At 33.3% G+C, this 17,870-nt stretch overlaps 3 protein-coding genes and 1 pseudogene across 7 annotated transcripts; 2 read left to right on the top strand and 2 right to left on the bottom strand.

Annotated features, from left to right (window-relative positions):
• Positions 1 to 3,267: 3,267 nt before the first annotated feature.
• LOC111302467 (uncharacterized) lies at positions 3,268 to 5,219 on the top strand. The gene is made up of 5 exons (XM_089744818.1): positions 3,268 to 3,375; positions 3,631 to 4,040; positions 4,125 to 4,269; positions 4,495 to 4,535; positions 4,860 to 5,219. The coding sequence occupies exons 2-5, from the start codon at positions 3,957 to 3,959 to the stop codon at positions 4,989 to 4,991; spliced, it is 402 nt and encodes a 133-aa protein (XP_089600944.1). The 5' UTR covers positions 3,268 to 3,375; positions 3,631 to 3,956; the 3' UTR covers positions 4,992 to 5,219.
• LOC111301366 (DNA-directed RNA polymerase II subunit RPB7-like) lies at positions 5,214 to 7,960 on the bottom strand. The gene is made up of 4 exons (XM_089744817.1): positions 7,065 to 7,960; positions 6,385 to 6,450; positions 6,228 to 6,296; positions 5,214 to 5,455 (listed from the first exon to the last, which is right to left on the bottom strand). The coding sequence occupies exons 1-4, from the start codon at positions 7,146 to 7,148 to the stop codon at positions 5,270 to 5,272; spliced, it is 405 nt and encodes a 134-aa protein (XP_089600943.1). The 5' UTR covers positions 7,149 to 7,960; the 3' UTR covers positions 5,214 to 5,269.
• A 1,215-nt stretch (positions 7,961 to 9,175) lies between these two features.
• Positions 9,176 to 14,266, bottom strand: LOC111301362 (serine/threonine-protein phosphatase PP1). 2 transcript variants are annotated; one of them, XM_089744816.1, is made up of 4 exons: positions 13,831 to 14,266; positions 11,290 to 11,849; positions 10,991 to 11,209; positions 9,176 to 9,598 (listed from the first exon to the last, which is right to left on the bottom strand). In XM_089744816.1, exons 1-3 carry the CDS (start codon positions 13,931 to 13,933, stop codon positions 11,036 to 11,038), a joined length of 837 nt encoding a protein of 278 aa, XP_089600942.1. In that variant the 5' UTR covers positions 13,934 to 14,266; the 3' UTR covers positions 9,176 to 9,598; positions 10,991 to 11,035. The 2 variants fall into 2 exon arrangements, with proteins under 2 accessions (XP_089600942.1, XP_022752704.1); XM_022896969.2 differs by having other exon boundaries at positions 13,741 to 14,260.
• A 547-nt stretch (positions 14,267 to 14,813) lies between these two features.
• Positions 14,814 to 17,468, top strand: LOC111301360 (metal tolerance protein B pseudogene; annotated as a pseudogene). 3 transcript variants are annotated; one of them, XR_016328316.1, is made up of 2 exons: positions 14,814 to 15,172; positions 16,300 to 17,468. The product of XR_016328316.1 is annotated as a metal tolerance protein B pseudogene, transcript variant X3 (transcript). The 3 variants fall into 3 exon arrangements; XR_016328314.1 differs by having other exon boundaries at positions 14,818 to 15,172; positions 16,296 to 17,468; XR_016328315.1 differs by lacking the exon at positions 14,814 to 15,172 and adding an exon at positions 15,193 to 15,752 and having other exon boundaries at positions 16,296 to 17,468.
• Positions 17,469 to 17,870: the final 402 nt, after the last annotated feature.

The raw sequence follows: 17,870 nt of genomic DNA, 5'->3' as shown, positions 1-17,870 counted from the left end.
CCGCCACCTCCATGAGAACTACCACAACCACTTCCTTCCATGGCATAGGCATGTGCTGCAGTAGCACCCACCACTACAGCAGCAGCCATGGCAGCATCATTACTGGCTGTTGTTGCAGCAGGATCAGCTCCCTGATAGCCCCCCTGATCACCAACACCTAAATCGCCTTTCTTTTTCCCAGTCCGACGGGACTTTTTATGTGACTTTATTTTGTGAGAAGAACTATCTGAATCTTCTTGCTTGGCTTCTTTCTTTGATCCTGGGATGCAAAAACAAAAGCTTCTTCTGCATTTCATGGCTGCAAACACAACACCCTCAAATATCAGCAGGCGATTGACTACACTTCAGCAAGAAAAACATAAGAACTCGCAAACCACCCCGACCATTGTTTATTCAGCTTTGGTTCCTTAGCAAACAAGTATTGTCAAGATACAAACAGGGAAATTTGTAGAAGGTTAATTGAAAAATCAGAAAAGCTAAGCTGTAAAGCTTGGGGAATTGGGATGTTGATAAAGCTAGAGATTCCCTTTCTAAGGTGCAAATTAACTCCTAGTGATCTGTTTTAAACTGATTAAAGAAGCATTTTAGACTTTAGACAAGGCTTGTATCACGGAAAATTAACAACTGCTGATTGACAGATATGAGTGGAAAATGAAGTTAAATCAATAATTCAGGGACAGGCTTTTGGCAAAATCATCATTGCTTATCATTTTTTTCTACCTAAAATTAATGATTTGGCTAACGTGATTATAAAAAACTTGTTTTTGTTTTTTTTTTACAAAGAATCTCATAATATTGAGATAGGAGAAAAAAAAATTATAAGAGTTAAATTTTGAATTTTAAATTTATTGAATATTATTATATTTATATAATTTTAATTATTATAATTAATTAATTATAATTTAAAATTATGTAAAATTTTATTAAAATTTTATATAAATCTTATATTTATAAGTGATGGATTTTAAAAAAATTTTAAATATGATTGAACAAGTATAAAATTATAATAAAAAATTATAAATAAAATACTTTTATCTCTTCAAAGTGATTGAAAATAAAAATTAATTGAACTAAATTTCATATTCAAAATTATATTTTTTTTTTATGTAGAGAGAAACATGATTTTAATTTAAAAATAAAAAAATAAAGATGAACGAAGATTGAAGTGCTTCGTCACATGGAATAGAGGATTGATTTTAAAGAACGAAGTAGTGCTTGTAATTTTCAATAACCACATCTGATGCATGAAAATGACATATTGAAAGATTAAACTAAAAAAAAAAAAAATGGATGATTTGATAGTGAGAATATTTGATCATGTAATGACTTTAGTCAATTTGAATTTTCAAAGCTTTGATTTTGCATGACATTTTCCCCCGAAAATGTTTTTCAAGAAGTTCAGTGAGTCCACCTAAAGTCATATATATATTATTTAAACCGGAAAAGAATATCAGAAAACAAAGTCGAACCCGGTTTGAACCGGCGATATCTGCGTTTAAGGCAAATAAATAAAAAGAAGAAGAATATTTCTTACCTCAATTTTTTATTTTTTACAACGTTCACCGTTTTTTGTAATTTAAAATTCATTATGATCTAAAATATAATATAATAATATGATATGAATATAATAAAAAAATATATAAAAATGATTGGATTTATAATTTTAATAAAATTTAAAAAATATTTTTTATATTGTTATGTAAATATAAATTATAATTCATAATTTTTATATAAAATATTATATAAATACATGAATTTTAATATTTTACATAACATGAATTATCAGATCTAATTATCATACTTTAGTAGGTCGGTGAATGGTAGAAAACAATTTCTTGGACGAAATTGTTTTTGTTTCTTTTGTTTTATAGAATTTTGTATTAATTTAAATCGAAAATTTGATTAATATTTATTTATTTTTAATTTTGCCGAGTTTTGATTATTATTGTTGTGATGATTTTGAATAGGTGGAGGGGATTCGTCAAAAGAGAGCCGCCGAAAGAGCGATCAAAGCTTCTTCTGGATCTGAATATCTGATCTCACCAAAGCTTCTATCCCTACCGGTCTCTATTTTTTAAAATTTATTTGCTAATTTCTTCATAATTTTTTTATTTTTTAATTCTTTTATGCTTCTAGATATTCCCAGTGAAGAAGAAATCGACTCTCTGACGTATTTTATAGTCATAATTTTTTTTAATTCTTTTTTTTAATGGAAATTTGGAAAATTTTAAGTTAATTTCTGAAAAAAAAAAAAACTACATAAATTTTCTTTAATTTTTCTACTTTATTATCTGTTTGGATGCTTAAACATCGAAAGAAAAAAATTTTTTTTTTGAATTTTCATGTGGTGTAATTTAATTACTTCTTATTTTTTCAGTATCATTGAAGCTTAGCGTTCAAATTCTCATGCATAATTCTATGTTGAAAATTTTGGTGAAACTTTTTAGTTTGTTTCATTGCAATAAGGAGCTTTTTGGAAAATCAAAACCATTCAATGCAAAAGAAGATTTAAATGATAACATATTCGTTGTTAGCACGGTGTTATAGTAAATACGTTGTTCTCGTGCTATTTACTTGGTAGTTCAAGCCGATATTATTTATTAATTTAAAATATAATATGATGATATAATATGAATATGATATGAAAATGATATGATTTAAAATCTTTATAATAATTATATATGAGCTTAACAAAATTAAAAAATTATATTTTATGTATTTATATTTATACAAATTATGACATAATTTTTATATAAAATATAATATAAATACATAAATTTTAATATTTTATACCAAATACATGAGTGTAAGATCTTATTCTCTTAGCTGAAGGACTTGCAGAAGAAAATTGCTGAATTAAAAGAAAATAACAAGATATTATCCTTGAAGGTATTATATTTGAGTTTGAGCTAAACGAAGATTTTGGGAACAGCAAATATGTGTTGAATGAATTTGTTGTTATTTTCCTGATTCAGCTTCAAGCAAATGAAGTTGATCATGAAGCACTGCAAACACGCTTTAATAAACTGGTAAATTGAAGCACCTTGATCATTTTTATAGTATGGCTTACTAGTTAGTATATCTTTTGCAAATTACTGCTTGTACATGTAATTGTTGGAGGAGCCTGTTAAACACTGTCTTTAGTTTACAAGTTTCTTCGTGGGTTGTGGGTTTGCTTTCTTCTCTACTTCAACTGCATGACTGTGATATGAAATTTACAGAACATGGGAGTGTTGGTTTTACTCAGGTCTGCTTATTTACGAAGATTTTGGGAACAGCAAATATGTGTTGAATGAATTTGTTGCTATTTTCCTGATTCAGCTTCAAGCAAATGAAGTTGATCATGAAGCACTGCAAACACGCTTTAATGAACTGGTAAATTGAAGCACCTTGATCTTTTTTATAGCATGGCTTACTAGTTAGTATATCTTTTGCAAATTACTGCTTGTATATGTAACTGTTGGAGGAGCCTGTTAAACACTGTTTTTAGTTTACAAGTTTCTTCGTGGGTGGTGGGTTTGCTTTCTTCTCTACTTCAACTGCAGGACTGTGATATGAAATTTACAGAATATGGGAGTGTTGGTTTTACTCAGGTCTGCTTATTTACATTCAAACTGTAATAATTTGCAGGATCGGAATACAGTACCATCTCTAAGAAGGACTCTGAATGATGTTGCAACGGAGAAAGATGCAGATGATGTTGCACGGGTATGCACCTTTTTCTTGCGTTTTATTTTATATAAAATCTTCAACATGTTCATTTTATGCTTTGCTTACAAAGTCTGATGTTTTAGCTCAGCCCAGCTTCTCACGCTCAAGAAACGTTTGAAAGAAGCAGAAGATGAGCAATACAGAGTAAATATGCAGTCTACTCTTGATACATGAAAGCATCTTAATTAGGCTGAGGAAGATGTAGCAGCTTGAGAGCAGAACTAAACTCACTGCAGCAACAAGCAATGAGCAGTAAATTTGGTGGAATAAATGCCATGGGGAATTCACCACACCAAGTACAGAAAAGGAGATTAAAGTCTGAATTACAGGTTATAATGAGCTTACTTTGTGTTTCCTTGTAAACCATTTTGAAGTGTTTTTGTGAATCTCTCATGGTGGTTTCTAAATTACAGAAAGAGTCATTGTTGAATGTTGAGGCAGCAAGAGCGACAATAATTAGAAGAGCAAGCTCGTGCTTCCACCCTGACATCAGAAAAGGAGGAATTGGAAGAAACACTCAATGCTATATCCAAAATGGGTTCAGTTATTACTCAAAAGGTTTCATGGACAAATAGTATATGTCAAAAAAAAATTTTAATGCATATGTGCCCACATCTCTGCATGTTTATGCACCTGAACTTTATAAAAATAAAAAATAGAGACAATTTTCGGTCCATTCCTTTTCCCAATTTGAAACCTAGATTTGGTTTATAATGCATGAATATTTAGTTAGTATGAAATCTAAGCAACCCTGATGCACTAGACTCCTGTTTTGCAATGCAGCAGTAGTCTCAGATAAAGCGAGCAGCAAGGAATTTTCAATGGTAAGAGATTGCCTTTAGTTATTAACCCTTCTACGAAATGTTTTAGTGCCTTTATGTGTTATGGTAACTTATATTTGGGTGCAGATGCATGTAAATGGTGTTCGCCCTTTCCACCCAAAAGGAAAAAGAAAATTTTTTATGCGGTTTCAATGGTTTGAAAACTATGGTCTCCTAGCCCCTGCCAACTCATTTTCATTCTTGTTTGTCTATTGCTGACTAGTTTTTAACTGAAACTTGGTCATTTACATCATTTCATGCACTGATAATAGATTCATTTTCAAAAAGGTTTATGCTTCATTAACGTGATCTTTTTCTATTGCACAGGAAGATGGAAAACTTGAGAAACAGATACATGATATGACTGTAGCAGTGGAGAGACTTGAAAGTAGTAGACAAAAACTTCTAATGGAGACAGAGCCATTGCTTATGTTCTTATATTTTTGCAGTAAGCATTAGAAATTTAAAGTGCAGTTTTGCATTAAGACAAAGTTGCCTTTTGCATTGGCAGATTGATAACCAATCTTCAAAGATAGAAAGGCTTTTTGAGGAAAATTCTAATGTCTCATCTTCTTATCAAGAGGCAATGACCACTGCAAAGCAATGGGAGAATTAGGTGAAAATCAGTTGTTATTGTTTACAAGATTATAAGCAAACTGTTTTCTTAAACTTTGGAAGAAGCAGAAGATTTTACAGCTATGGAAGCTTTGTCACGACCATGAAATTGAAGTCTATGTTCATTTCCTCAAATAACTAAATTGTAACAATGTGAGAAAAATCCAACGTCCATGGAAATATACAATGGAATGATACGAGAGTAACCGGGCAGAAATTCCCATGGAATGGGAAAATCCAACTGACGAAGCTGTTGTGGGATCATTAATCACACCCAAGAAATCGTCCTTTATGGTTCCAATACAAACCTGCAAGAGAAATGATCATTATTATTAGATGAAACATGAACAAAATATAAAGTAAAAATATTTTAACAAACGCACATAATACATGCTCACAAAGTTGCCTACATGTTCATATATTGACCCAAAATTTGATGTCTTTGATCTCTAATCATAGCTCAACCATAGATGGATGTGTATTTCAGGACTCATAACATAGTTTATATAGTTCTAAAAGCCTGTAGCATTTCACCTACAATAATTGTACTACAATTAACTAATCACAATTTAAAATTGTGTGAAGTTCATCAAAATTTTATATGTAATCAACACTTATAAGTAGTGAATCTCTACATAATTCTTTATTGTGAATAGACAATTATAAGATTATAGTAAAAAAATAGTAGATGAAGTGCTCAATCACAAAGAAACTCAAAATTAAATGCAGCTTAGTGAAAGGGATAGCCTGTTTAAGTGGTCCATGATTGCAAAAATCTCTTGACATATATTAAATGCATAACTTTCCCTAGCACCAGCTATCCTGAAGGCAACAACGTATTATTCGACTGCTGACCAGTTCTGATAATCAGTCACCAGTAGCATTAAGGAATACTAGAAATTCCAAGTGAGCTTAAAAGAGCACTACATCAGCTTGGTATCTAAATCTCTAGGTGAATCAAACCCTTAAAATGACAAGATTTGATTCATTACTCTAACCAAATAGGAAGATGCAGCACAGATAATTGCAAGAACCATGAGTGAGATAATAATGGGGAGGAAGAAAGGGTCAAGTTTATACTATTTCGTTAGCATCTACTCGAGTTCCAATTTTCTTCAAGTGCACTTCGCTATCCTTCCGAATCTTAACCTGTAAAAACATAAATGAAAAAGTCAAAAAGGAAGTTTCCACAACAGAAAATTAACAATTACTTGCCTTAAAATGAACTGAAGCATACCGATCCGTCAGAGGTAGTATAATTTGGCATATCTCCAGACTGAAACTCCATATCATCAGGAATCAACTGAAAAAACACTAAGTCTATTACAAACACGAAGGAGGTATAATATTAAAGGGAATTTATGAGCTGATCCGGTAATTCTGAAATACCTCCAAGATACAGAAGTTTCCTATATTTGATTTAAGTCATTCGTGAAACATATCAAAACAGGCATGCTTACAGTAATGCAGCTACATCTTCATATCTCACACATTAATCTTCACCCAGATTGCTAGGGTGAAAGACAAAGAATCTCAAAAAATGAAACTCACGTTCTCTCATATGTGTCATCGAAACAGAAAAACTCTCCCAAAGGAACTATGTTCAGTAAAGTCAATCAAATAGGATAATTTCAATTCTTCTTGTTCAAATACAGAAAATCATACAATGTGCATCCTATGATCTCTACTTTATCTTAAGATACAGAACATATCATTGGTCAAATAATTATTCAAGTCCATAACATCAAAAAAGAAAGGAAAACTTGAACCTTGGAAGCAGTGTATATAGGAAGATTCAATCAAAGCAAAAGCTCTATATAGGACATGAATCTGACAGGGATTACATGAAATGATTCCATGACAAAAGAACATAAAGTTTGCTAACAGATGCCATGATATAAAGGAAACAAGACTTACATGGTTAGAAACGAAAGTTTGAACAGGCCCAGCTTCTGCAAAAAATCCCATCTGTATGGAAACCACAAATCTAGTTACAAGCATAAAAAATGACAGAAATCAATAGTTAACAATCCAATTTTAAAAATAAAAGAAAACATTTCTTGTTCACCATAGTAACAACAGCTTCCAAGATCTCCCCCTTAAATGGTCTAAACACAACACATTGATACTTCACAGGGAATGTCACAAACCCTGTCCCGTCTCAAATCAAACCTTTCCCAATGTTTTCTATACCCGTTATCGCCACCACAAAACCATGTCTACCACTGCAAAGAATTAGCGAAGTCACCAATTTCAGCTACGTTTACCCCAATTTATTTTAGATTCTTTCAACCACTTAATCAATCAAAACTCAATTTGCACTCAACTAAGACTAAGCATTTGAGAATTTAACAGGAACCATAGTAGTTAGAACCTATAGCTTAATAAAAAGCTAAAAACCATTTTAATCTTACATTTTGTGCCTCTTTTAAGCTATAGAACCACCAACAAAACATTAATAAATAAGCTTAATTCAATTTTTAATTTTAAAAAAAAAAAAACCAAAAAATAAGAAGATAATTTTTGCCGCAACCCTTTTGAAATTGAAAAAAAAAGGAAAAGAAACTAACCCGAAAATAGAGATGTAATCGAGCTAAGTCGAGCCGATATAGTAAGAAGCTCGAGTTCGAGCTCAACTCCCAAGTCACAGCTCGATACTCGACTCGAATTAGATCGAGTTTTATTTTCTTAGTTCGAACTCGATTCGTGATCGAATTTGAGCTACTCAAACTCACGAGATTAAGCTTGAAAATATGTAAAAATAAGTTCGATTCTTATACTCGATAAGAGCTCGATTATTTGTGCTCGATTAAGTCGAGCTATTCGAATTTGAACTTGACTCGATAATAATCGAATCGAATTCGAATTTTATTTTAATCGAATTCGAATTTTATTTTAATCAAATCCGAATAACTTACGAATATTAATGTATCATTTACACTCCTACCTCAAAGTGCCCTTAACATCTTTCGTAAGCTTGGATACGAAGTTTTCCAGCAGGTTGCGACCGAAGTAGCGTGGATGCAACTGCATGTTCCTCTCGAATACTATGTGAAAAAACATGTTTTGTTTTTTTCTTCTCAAATGAGAACAGAGTTTCAACCAAAAGCCAATAAGGTCAACAGGTTAAAGCTGCTTCAGGTTAAGCGAATGTTTATTTCTGCTAAGATTAGTTTCTTTTCTTTTCTTTATTTGGGCTCCAGACGGCTTCGATTTTCGGGCTCTTGATTTCATGTCTATTTTTTTTAGTTTTAATAGATCTTTTGACTGTTATACTAGTTGTTTTTGTATTTCTTTATTTTTCTACCATTGTGATTACTGCCAAGTGCCAATCTGCCATTGTTATTAACGGGGTGGTTCTACGTGCAGCATTGGGCGTCTTACTGGGAATGATACTTCATGGTATGGCGGTGGCTAAGTATGGGGGGTGAATAGCCTCCTGAAGGTGGAGGATACCGGCAGTTTGGGAAGATGGAGGATACCTCGGCGTAACCTTGAGTTGGTGGCGTATATTGGCTTGGCGGTGGATGACCTTGAGTGGGTGGAGGAGAGTATCTAGATGGAGTATACCTTTGAGGTGGTGAGTGGCCTTGAGTTGGTGGTGGGTATTTGGCTAGGAGGAGGATGCCTATGAATAGGTGGTGAATACCTGCGAGAGGATGGCGGATAAAGGATAGTTGGTGGACTTTGAGGAGGCAGATACTAGCATGGTGGTGTCAATTAGCTACCACGTTCAGCCCTTGTGTTAAAGGCTAATAATGCATGGATTCAGTCACATGCATGCAAAGTTTGACACCTACAGATGAAGAAGGGACATCTTTGAAAAGGACGAGAATGGAAGGGGTAAAACATATAGTCTTCCTGCAGGCCTCCCATTGACGTTCACCTGCTGATATTATACAAGACAATTGGCACAATTTTTGTTCTAGGAACCCTAAGATGTGCGGACTTTTCTGCTATAGAGTCTTTAATGGTATTAGATTTCACCTGTGATTGATCCCTTCTGATGAAAAGCTTTGAGGCAGTGATGCAAGAAATCAGGCAACTTTCCATTTAAAACAAAATTCAACAAAATCCACTCAGATTTGAGCACTAAATAAGCTACAAACAACGTTTCAAAAGAAAAAAAAAAAGCTACAAAGGAAACCCTTTGTGCCCATCCGTAGCTATAGCAATTGTTGCCATCCAAAATTCAAGAATGCATATAAGCTTAGTGCAGAAATAAACACTAAACAGAATCTTCATTTTCAGTCAAATGAATCTGTTCCCCAATGTCAACCAACCATGTCTTGTCTTTTGATTTCATATATGCTTATAAATAAATATTTTAAACCAATATCCTGTACCCTTAACACGTGGAGGAAATGGTGATATTGCATATCACAGATCTTCAAGGAGCTTCAACATAAGCATCCTAATCTTTGAAAGTTTCTCCTCAAATCACTACTGGACTGCAAGAAATATGTCCAAATCAACAAAGACAATGGAGAAATTAGGTTCACAAATAAGGACAATCAAAAGTTTACAAGGAATGTCACAAACCAGCAATCATAAAACTTATTATATATGGGACAATTGAAGAGTCACAAGAAATTATAAAAAAAGCTTTTGACACCTTTACAAGTTTTAAATAAATATTCCATGCTTGTTAAAGACATACTATAAACTGACAAACAACATAAAATATGTGTAACTTTCTATGAGAATTTCAAAAACAACATGCATATAAACACAAGGAACGATGGCTAAGGATAACAAATGAAAATACACAGTTTGCAACTTGTAAGTACGGGGATGTGTGACCTAGGTGATCTATGTGACAATATGCATGGTTTTTGTGGGTAGAATCACATAAAACTGTTAACAAATTACAGAAAGGAACATAGAAAGTTTCAGGTCCATTAACATTTCCCTGCTCAAGGGCTCTTAGCATGTCCATAACTAGAAAAAATAATTCTAACCAAAACTCCTGAAAACAAACATAATTTTCAGCATTTAACCTATACCATTGGGTTAATGAAGCCATCGAGCAACTAACAAAGCAGAAAGATGGTTATTTTACTCCTGAGAATTGTAGCATAACTAACAACAGATTGGTTATTATTAGTTGGGACAAAGGGATGAATATGCGCTGGATGTAGAGTTGTTTCTTTAGTTATTACTAGCCATGATAGATGAACAGATCAAATCACGACAGAAAGTTTGGAGGGATTGCAAAGCGTTAGCAACAATGATGTTGGAATACTGATCCCAAGACCAAGGCAGAGGAGGTGGTTTCACGCTAGAGGTTGTAAAATCATTATAGAAAGGTTACGTGAAACAGAGATGAGTTATGTTACTAACATCAATATTTTTTAATACTTGGGTAAACCATGGAATCTTTTCTTCACTGAGATAGTGATTCTTTTGCTTCAACACAGAATCAGCACTTTAATTTTGGGTTTCTTTTCATATCACTAGTTAAAGTTTCAAAGAGGAAGAAAGTAATAGAGGACAAGTCATGACACAAACCTAATAAAATTAGGGCTTAAGATTATGCAGGTGTAAAATAAAGCAAAAACGTCAAATTGGAAATGCAAAGTTGTTCCATAGGATGAATTTAACTCAAATCTGGGTAATAAGCAATTTTGTTCATTGAATGTAACTTTTCTAGGTGTACAGTTTTATAAAGTACACATGGTTTTGTATAACAACCCCTAAAAAATAATTAAAACAGCAAAAACCAACATAAAAGAATAATCTTTCAAACTCCTGAAAATGTATAATTAACTCCATGGTTTTGTACCTCCAGAGCCATTCTACGGTTACCAGGTTATGTAATAAAAGTATATATTGAAACTTACATCAGCAATTCTATGTAGGAAGAGAGATAGCAGTCATCATGTCCCTCAAATGAACCTGGACCTTTTATCTGCAGGCTTAAGAATTTGGAAAGAGCACATTAGGCTTTCATCAACACTCATCATTGCACCAGCATTATCAAATTCACCACAATAGTTGGGAGCGGAAAATATTGTAACAAGCTGTCTGTCAGCAAAGAACTCATATCCATCTTCAACCACCTGAGAGAAGCATCAAGGTCAGCTGCTTAGATTACACATTCACACACATAAAGGAAAAAGAAAAGAGAAAATCTCCTAACCTGATGGGCACGGCAAACAAGGTCCATATCATTTTTCATTAAGAAGTCAGAGACTCTATCTGGCCCAAAGGTGAATGAGACTCCTCGATCATTCATACCCCAGCCTTTGATATCCCTACCAGGATCTGACCAAAGTAAATCACAAAGCAAACCAGAATCTGGAACATCAGTTGGACGGGGTAAATTCCTAATTTGATCCATATTTGTTAGATCAGGGGAAAGGCCACCATGCATGCACAATATTTTGTCATCTATCAGAGCAGCCACTGGAAGACAGTTGAAACAATCAGTAAAGGTTTTCCAAAGTCTCACATTGAACCTTCGTTTGCATTCATCATAAAATCCATAAATCCGATTAATAGAAGCACATTCATGATTCCCTCTCAAAATAAAGAAGTTCTCAGGATATTTGATCTTGTAGGCCAGCAAAAGGCATATTGTTTCTAGACTCTGCTTGCCACGATCAACATAGTCCCCCAGGAATAAATAATTAGCATTAGGAGGGAAACCCCCATATTCAAAAAGCCTCAGAAGATCAGCATACTGCCCATGAATGTCACCTTAAAGAAGAAAAAACACAGATTACTAAGATTTGTTTTAACAAGTTAACACCAATTATCAAAATTAGCAAGATATATTTCCAGAACTGATGTTTAAATAGCACGTGAGATATTGAGATATATTTCATGTTCCTCACTTTATCATTTTGACATGGTTGCTACCTAAGGCCACATAAATTGAAGGTGAAGTTAGTTCAATTAAACTCTAAATAGTTCCAATATATGGATCTAATAAGCAGCGTATTTCCAATATTTCTTTAGGCTGCGTTGCCTTACCTATTCATAATTGAAACAATCAACTAGTACCAAACAAGTACAATTTCATCAGTATCAATTAGTACTAAACAAGTATAATTTCATCATTTTGTGGTACTATAATGGAAGCAACTTCTTCAAGATAATTAGGATTAAACTGAATACAAAGAGATGAGCAATCATTTAGTCCCACGTAAGCTGTCACAACACTATAAGGCATCACCATTGATTTTCATAAAAATAGGTTTTAGCTTTCTAACACTTTCTAAGAACTTTGACGTTGCTCAAATAAGCACCCAATATTTTCCTATACAAGCCATACAAAAGCCCCATGCATATAAAATGGAGAAACAAAATGGAACAAAATGAAACAGAGAATATCTTAAACTAGAAAGGAGGCTATTTGCATTATTGCATAGACTCTACACACTCCAAAGCACAGAAATTGTATAAAGGAAATGTGATCCAATAAGGTGTTTGCTTACAAGTAATTATTTTAACTTATTTAAAGGGCATAAACTAATCCATTGTGTCCCCCAACAAAAGGCAACCTGCTCATTAATTTTATCATCTAATAAAATTGATAAAACTTGTGACAAAATCGTGTTTGTGTTATAAATCATTGAAATAATCTTCTCTACCCTCCCAACAAAAGTGATTATTCCAGCAAGGAACATCGATGATAACCTACCACATTTTCTTTTCTTAAGAAATGATTGTGCAAGTCTAAGATAAACATTTCTACATAATGCATTTCTTTCTTTCTTTTCTTTCTAGTGAAGGCTTCATAATGCTAGGACTCCTTCCTTTTTATGTGGTTCTTTACATTATCTTCTCTTTGCCCTTCATATACAAAACTACTAATAAATTGTTTCCACTTTAAACAATCAACCATACTTAAGAGTAGTCCTTGATGATTACCATAAATATCCTGCTTTACCTGTCCATTCCTCTGCAAGGGCTAACTTTTATCCACCTAGGAGACTTCCAGCCCTCAAGTAACTAAGATAAAATGAAGCAGCTAACCCAGTTTAAAACATCCTTGTATCTAAACCGTAGCTCCCCTCCACCCCCACAAAATCCTAGGAAAATCTAAAAGATGCAATGCATCATACAATTTCACACCATGAATCTCTCATCCAATTCAGATAATACGCATAGCATAGCTAATAAAACTGTGTATTTAACCTGATTTTCAATCTATTCCAAACCACAAATCCCATACTTTCACCTCATCTCAAATATATAAAAAAAACCTGGAAAAGAAACCAATCATACAAAGAATAACATCAAAAACATAAATTTTCAATTAATGCAATTTAATAAAAAAAATCAATTATGCCCCAATGCAGCCCCTAAGGACATACATAATCATTAATATATATATATATATATATATATATTTCCTTTAAAATTTTCAACTTTTCCCTCATCCAATCAAACTGTCAAAGAAAAACGAAAGAGCATTGCTTCAAGTTTTCAACTTTTCCCTTATCCAATTAAAATTCAATCCACCCAAATCCCAAAACTAAAAAAAAAAAAAAAAACCCACCCAAAACATGAATCTCCATCATTTTCAATTGAAAAAACAAAAAAAAAAGGCTAATATACATTGAAAGAAAAAATGAAGGCCTACCACAGATCTTAATGGGAGCTTCAAGTTCAAGAAGATTAGGCTGTTGAAGAAAGATTTCTTTTGAAACAGTGCAAAGCTGACGGATCTCACCTTCCATCAGCTGCACTTGCTTCCCTGGCCTCGCTTGCCTAAACTCCAATAAACGACATATTATATCATCCAAAAGGGCAGGGTCCATTGAAACAGATCCCATAAATAGGCCAAACAATCAAAATCTCTCCCAGAAACCCCCAAATACTTTGTTTTTCTCTCTGGGTTTTCCCAACTGTGTCGTGTTTTTGGTTGGGTTCTTTGAAAAAAGAGGCGGAGAAGAATGTGGCCTGGCTTTTCTTTTCTTTTCCTTTCTTTAATTAATATTTTTTGTGTGGGATAAAAGCAATACTACTACTATATATATAATTGATTAAAAAATAAAAATTTTAAAATAATGGAGGTGGTGACTGCAACTCCAATGTGGCGGAGAAGCCTATTTTTTTATATCTATTATGAATTAAATTTCGTCGGCGGCGATAAATCCGCTGTTTTTTATGTTTAGCTTGTTTAAAGCCATTGAATTTGTGATAAAATTTTGAAAAAGCCCTATTTTTTTTTAACTTATATTTCTAATATAGTATTGATTTTATTTAATCATGATTAAGTTAGATAATGATAAAGGTCACAATCTTACCTGTTTTGTCATTTTTTTATTTCAATTATTTATATTTTATTATATAATAATATGTAATTATTGATAAAAAATTTATTAATATTTTTGAAGAAAATATTTAAATAAAAAAATTAATTGATCTATAATTGTGAAAAAACTAAACAAAGCAAACTCATTAAAAATATCCATACCAATAATACTTTCTATTTTGGAAAAGTTTATGTTTATGGCCATTAATTGAAATACTAATTAAACCAAACAAATTGGAGTACAGCATAGGCTAGCTGTTGATTTGATCCAATTTAATTACGGTGAAGGCTTAAAAAAGGCTTGTTCAAACTTGTCATACAAAGGTAAGAACCAAGACAAAGTTTCATTTTTTCAAAAGAAGAAATAAAAAAAATATTTTTTTTGTTGATTTTGTTTACCTGTTTGGCCTTTTTTTTTTTTTATTTGACAACAGTTTGGTCAGAAAAATCCTTTGCAATTGCTTTTGGGCGCGTGGCAACTAAACTTTCCGAGAAAGTGGTGATTTTCCGTTTTCTCTGGAACAGGAAACGCTTGAAACATCAAACAAATGCTTCTTCAATTTTTATGTTTGTCGTCTAACGCAGACAGCAATACATGGAAACTCCGAATAAATTGGTTTCCATGCTTAGAGCATAGATGATTCTCATATCAAATCTATCCTTTTATAAATTTTGACCTAAGCCGATTCATGAAGTAAGAAGAGTCTGCATTCAAATCCAAAGTTCTCCTTTTTCTTCCTTCAATTCTGGGTCTCGGGTAAATTCATCAACTTTTACTTATTTTTCTGTGTTTTGGGTTTCTGTTGAGATTTCCTGAAATGGGTATTTGATTTCTTGTGAAAAATTTGTGTTTTGCTTTTCTTGTGTTTGAGCTGTAGCTAGGATCATATGTTTGTATAAAAGAAAAGAGGAAAAATTTTGCAGTTTGTTTTTTGAATGTATGGTTAATGGTTGAAAGTGTTGTTGTGCTGCCTATTTTGCATTTGTGTTTATATGTGAATGAACTGTGAATGAGGTTTGTGAATTGTGGATTGACTTTGGAAGATAGTAAAGTCAAGAAACTGGACAAAAAATGAAAAAAAAAAAGAAAAGAAAAGAAAGGTCTCAATAAATGATTGCTGTTGAGAAGAATGAGGTTCATAGGCATCAGAAATCATATAACAGCAAAAAAATAAAAATTGGGCAGCATTTAGGACTACGTGCAACAATTCACCTTTGGCATTTTGGTCAGCCATGTCGAAAACTGAAGAGTGCACAAAGAGGGGAAAGATAGTCGTCCGGAGTGATCCTATTATGTGGAGTTGAGAATTTGAAAGAAGCGATCATGGCTCCTCCTGGTGAGTGTAGACTTGGTTGTATCGATATTTTATGACATTTCAAAAGGTATTACTTGAGAAGGATCTCAAGGTGAAAATAGATCTGCCTGGCTGATCCCTTATGCCTTTGTAGGTGGATATTGATATGCCCAAATTTTCAGTTTAGTTTATAAGCTATCTTGTGTAAAGTGATATGCCTTTTCATTTAGAAGAGATATTGGATGATGTATATTAATTCTTAGACTGCTCGTTCAGTCCTGTTGATTAAAAAGTTTTGGTTGTGCTTGAAGCCTGGAGAAATTGTCCATCTACTCCCAATTTAAAACTATTGCTGTTTCTTGAAAAATGAAAGGCTATTGCCTTGTTTTTAGATTTAAAATCACCGAACTCATGCAATTTTATTGATGCCCTTGATCTTGGCAAGTTAAGTAATCACACATTTTCTTTTCTGGTCTAACCCCTAGAACTCCTGATTTGGCAGTTTGAATGAAATTATGGTTTCTGTAGATGGGGTCTTACTCTCATCTAGTTTGTTTGTTTGACTTTAATGGCCATGTTGTCCAGGCAGATGGAACATGATGAAGCCTCCATTTTGAGAGCTGAGGATCAGAAGAAAATTGAGATGCCAATGGTCTCTGAAGGAAATGATGTCATTTCGATGCCACTAGATTCTGAATGCTGCTCTGTTTGTGCCTTTTCCAAGCAAGAAAACGCTACTTTGGAATCTAAGCAACGATGGATGTCAGCAACCAAACTTTCTGGGCTTATTGTTTTCTATCTTATGGTTATGTTAGTAGAGATTATTGGTGGAGTGAAATCCAACAGCCTTGCAGTTATGACAGATGCAGCTCACTTGCTTACTGATGTTGCTGGATTCTCCATATCTCTTGTAACTGTCTGGGCTTCAGCATGGAAGGCAACATCATACCAATCTTTCGGATTCAATCGTCTTGAAGTCCTGGGTGCTCTTTTGTCAGTGCAGCTTATATGGCTTATATCTGCACTCTTAATTTATGAAGCACTTGACAGAATTCTACACAAAAATAAAGAGGTAAACGGGTTACTTATGTTCGAAATTGCTGCATTTGGATTTATTATCAACTTAGTAATGGTCCTTTGGCTGGGTCATGACCACACTCACCACCATGCTTGTGGGGACACAGATCATCAACAACATCACCACCACCATCACCATCATCATGACCATGAAAGAGGGAAACCTTGTGATTTAACTGAAGAGGAGACTAGTCTGGTGCCAAGCAGTCCAGCGAAGACCAAGATATTGAACATAAATCTACAAGGAGCTTACTTGCATGTCATGGCTGACCTCATTCAATCTGTTGGGGTAATGATTGCTGGAGCTGTTATCTGGATAAAACCAAAGTGGTTGATAGTTGATCTTCTCTCCACCCTCGTCTTCTCTACCATTGCTCTTTGTACCACTCTACCCATGCTTAGAGATATCTTTGGTATATTAATGGAAAGGACGCCAAGTGACATCAATATTGATATGCTGGAAAGTGGTATCAAGGGAATCAACGGAGTCCAAAATATCCATGACCTCCATGTATGGGCTATAACTGTTGGGAAACTTGTATTATCCTGCCATGTAGTAGCTGAGCCTGGAGTCAGCTCTAATGAGTTACTTGGCAAGATCAGGGATTACTGTCAAAAAACTTACAAAATTCATCACATAACTATACAAATCGAGTAGTCTTTTACTAGTTTCTCAACAAATTTTGCAGGAGAATGTAGATTAAAGCATCAAAAAGATTTCTGAACCTTGCTGTTGCTTTGGCATAAATGATATATTTTTGAACAGGTTAATGTCATTAAAAGTATTTAAACTATAATGAAATATTTAATATAGTACTTAAATTTTAAAAATTTTTAATATGATACTTAAATTATAAATTTAATAACTAATCTAATAATTAGAGAATTATTTATTAATCAAATGGTATTATCTAGAGTTAGTTACGTTAAATATGAGTATCACGTTAAGTTGATAGATTCATAGTTTAAATATTAAATTAAAAATTTTTAAAACTCAAGTATTACATTACACATTTCATTATAATTTATGAATTAGTAATCATATTAACCTTTTTTGAGTTAATGACTTGGAAAGATTGGATT

Source organism: Durio zibethinus, chromosome 15, assembly GCF_047325235.1.
Source record: "Durio zibethinus cultivar Kanyao isolate XHJ-2024 chromosome 15, ASM4732523v1, whole genome shotgun sequence".
NCBI lineage: Eukaryota > Viridiplantae > Streptophyta > Magnoliopsida > Malvales > Malvaceae > Durio > Durio zibethinus.
The sequence above is the reverse complement of the archived record's forward strand: the minus strand, read 5'-3'. Positions and strand labels throughout refer to the sequence as shown.

Bases quoted from the DNA above. Each gene is read 5' to 3' on its own strand.
- LOC111302467 (XM_089744818.1), top strand. From the start codon at position 3,957: ATGAGCAGTAAATTTGGTGGAATAAATGCCATGGGGAATTCACCACAC. The intron at 4,041-4,124 runs GTTATAATGAGC...TCTAAATTACAG, and splicing joins GATTAAAGTCTGAATTACAG to AAAGAGTCATTGTTGAATGT. The intron at 4,270-4,494 runs GTTTCATGGACA...TTTGCAATGCAG, and splicing joins GTTCAGTTATTACTCAAAAG to CAGTAGTCTCAGATAAAGCG.
- LOC111301366 (XM_089744817.1), bottom strand. From the start codon at position 7,148: ATGCTTGTAACTAGATTTGTGGTTTCCATACAGATGGGATTTTTTGCA. The intron at 6,451-7,064 runs GTAAGTCTTGTT...GTGTTTTTTCAG, and splicing joins AAACTTTCGTTTCTAACCAT to TTGATTCCTGATGATATGGA. The intron at 5,456-6,227 runs GTATAAACTTGA...TTTCTCTTGCAG, and splicing joins GAGTAGATGCTAACGAAATA to GTTTGTATTGGAACCATAAA.
- LOC111301362 (XM_022896969.2), bottom strand. From the start codon at position 13,933: ATGGGATCTGTTTCAATGGACCCTGCCCTTTTGGATGATATAATATGT. The intron at 11,850-13,740 runs GTAGGCCTTCAT...TTCTTCTTTAAG, and splicing joins AGCTCCCATTAAGATCTGTG to GTGACATTCATGGGCAGTAT. The intron at 11,210-11,289 runs GTTAGGAGATTT...TGCTTCTCTCAG, and splicing joins TTGTTTGCCGTGCCCATCAG to GTGGTTGAAGATGGATATGA.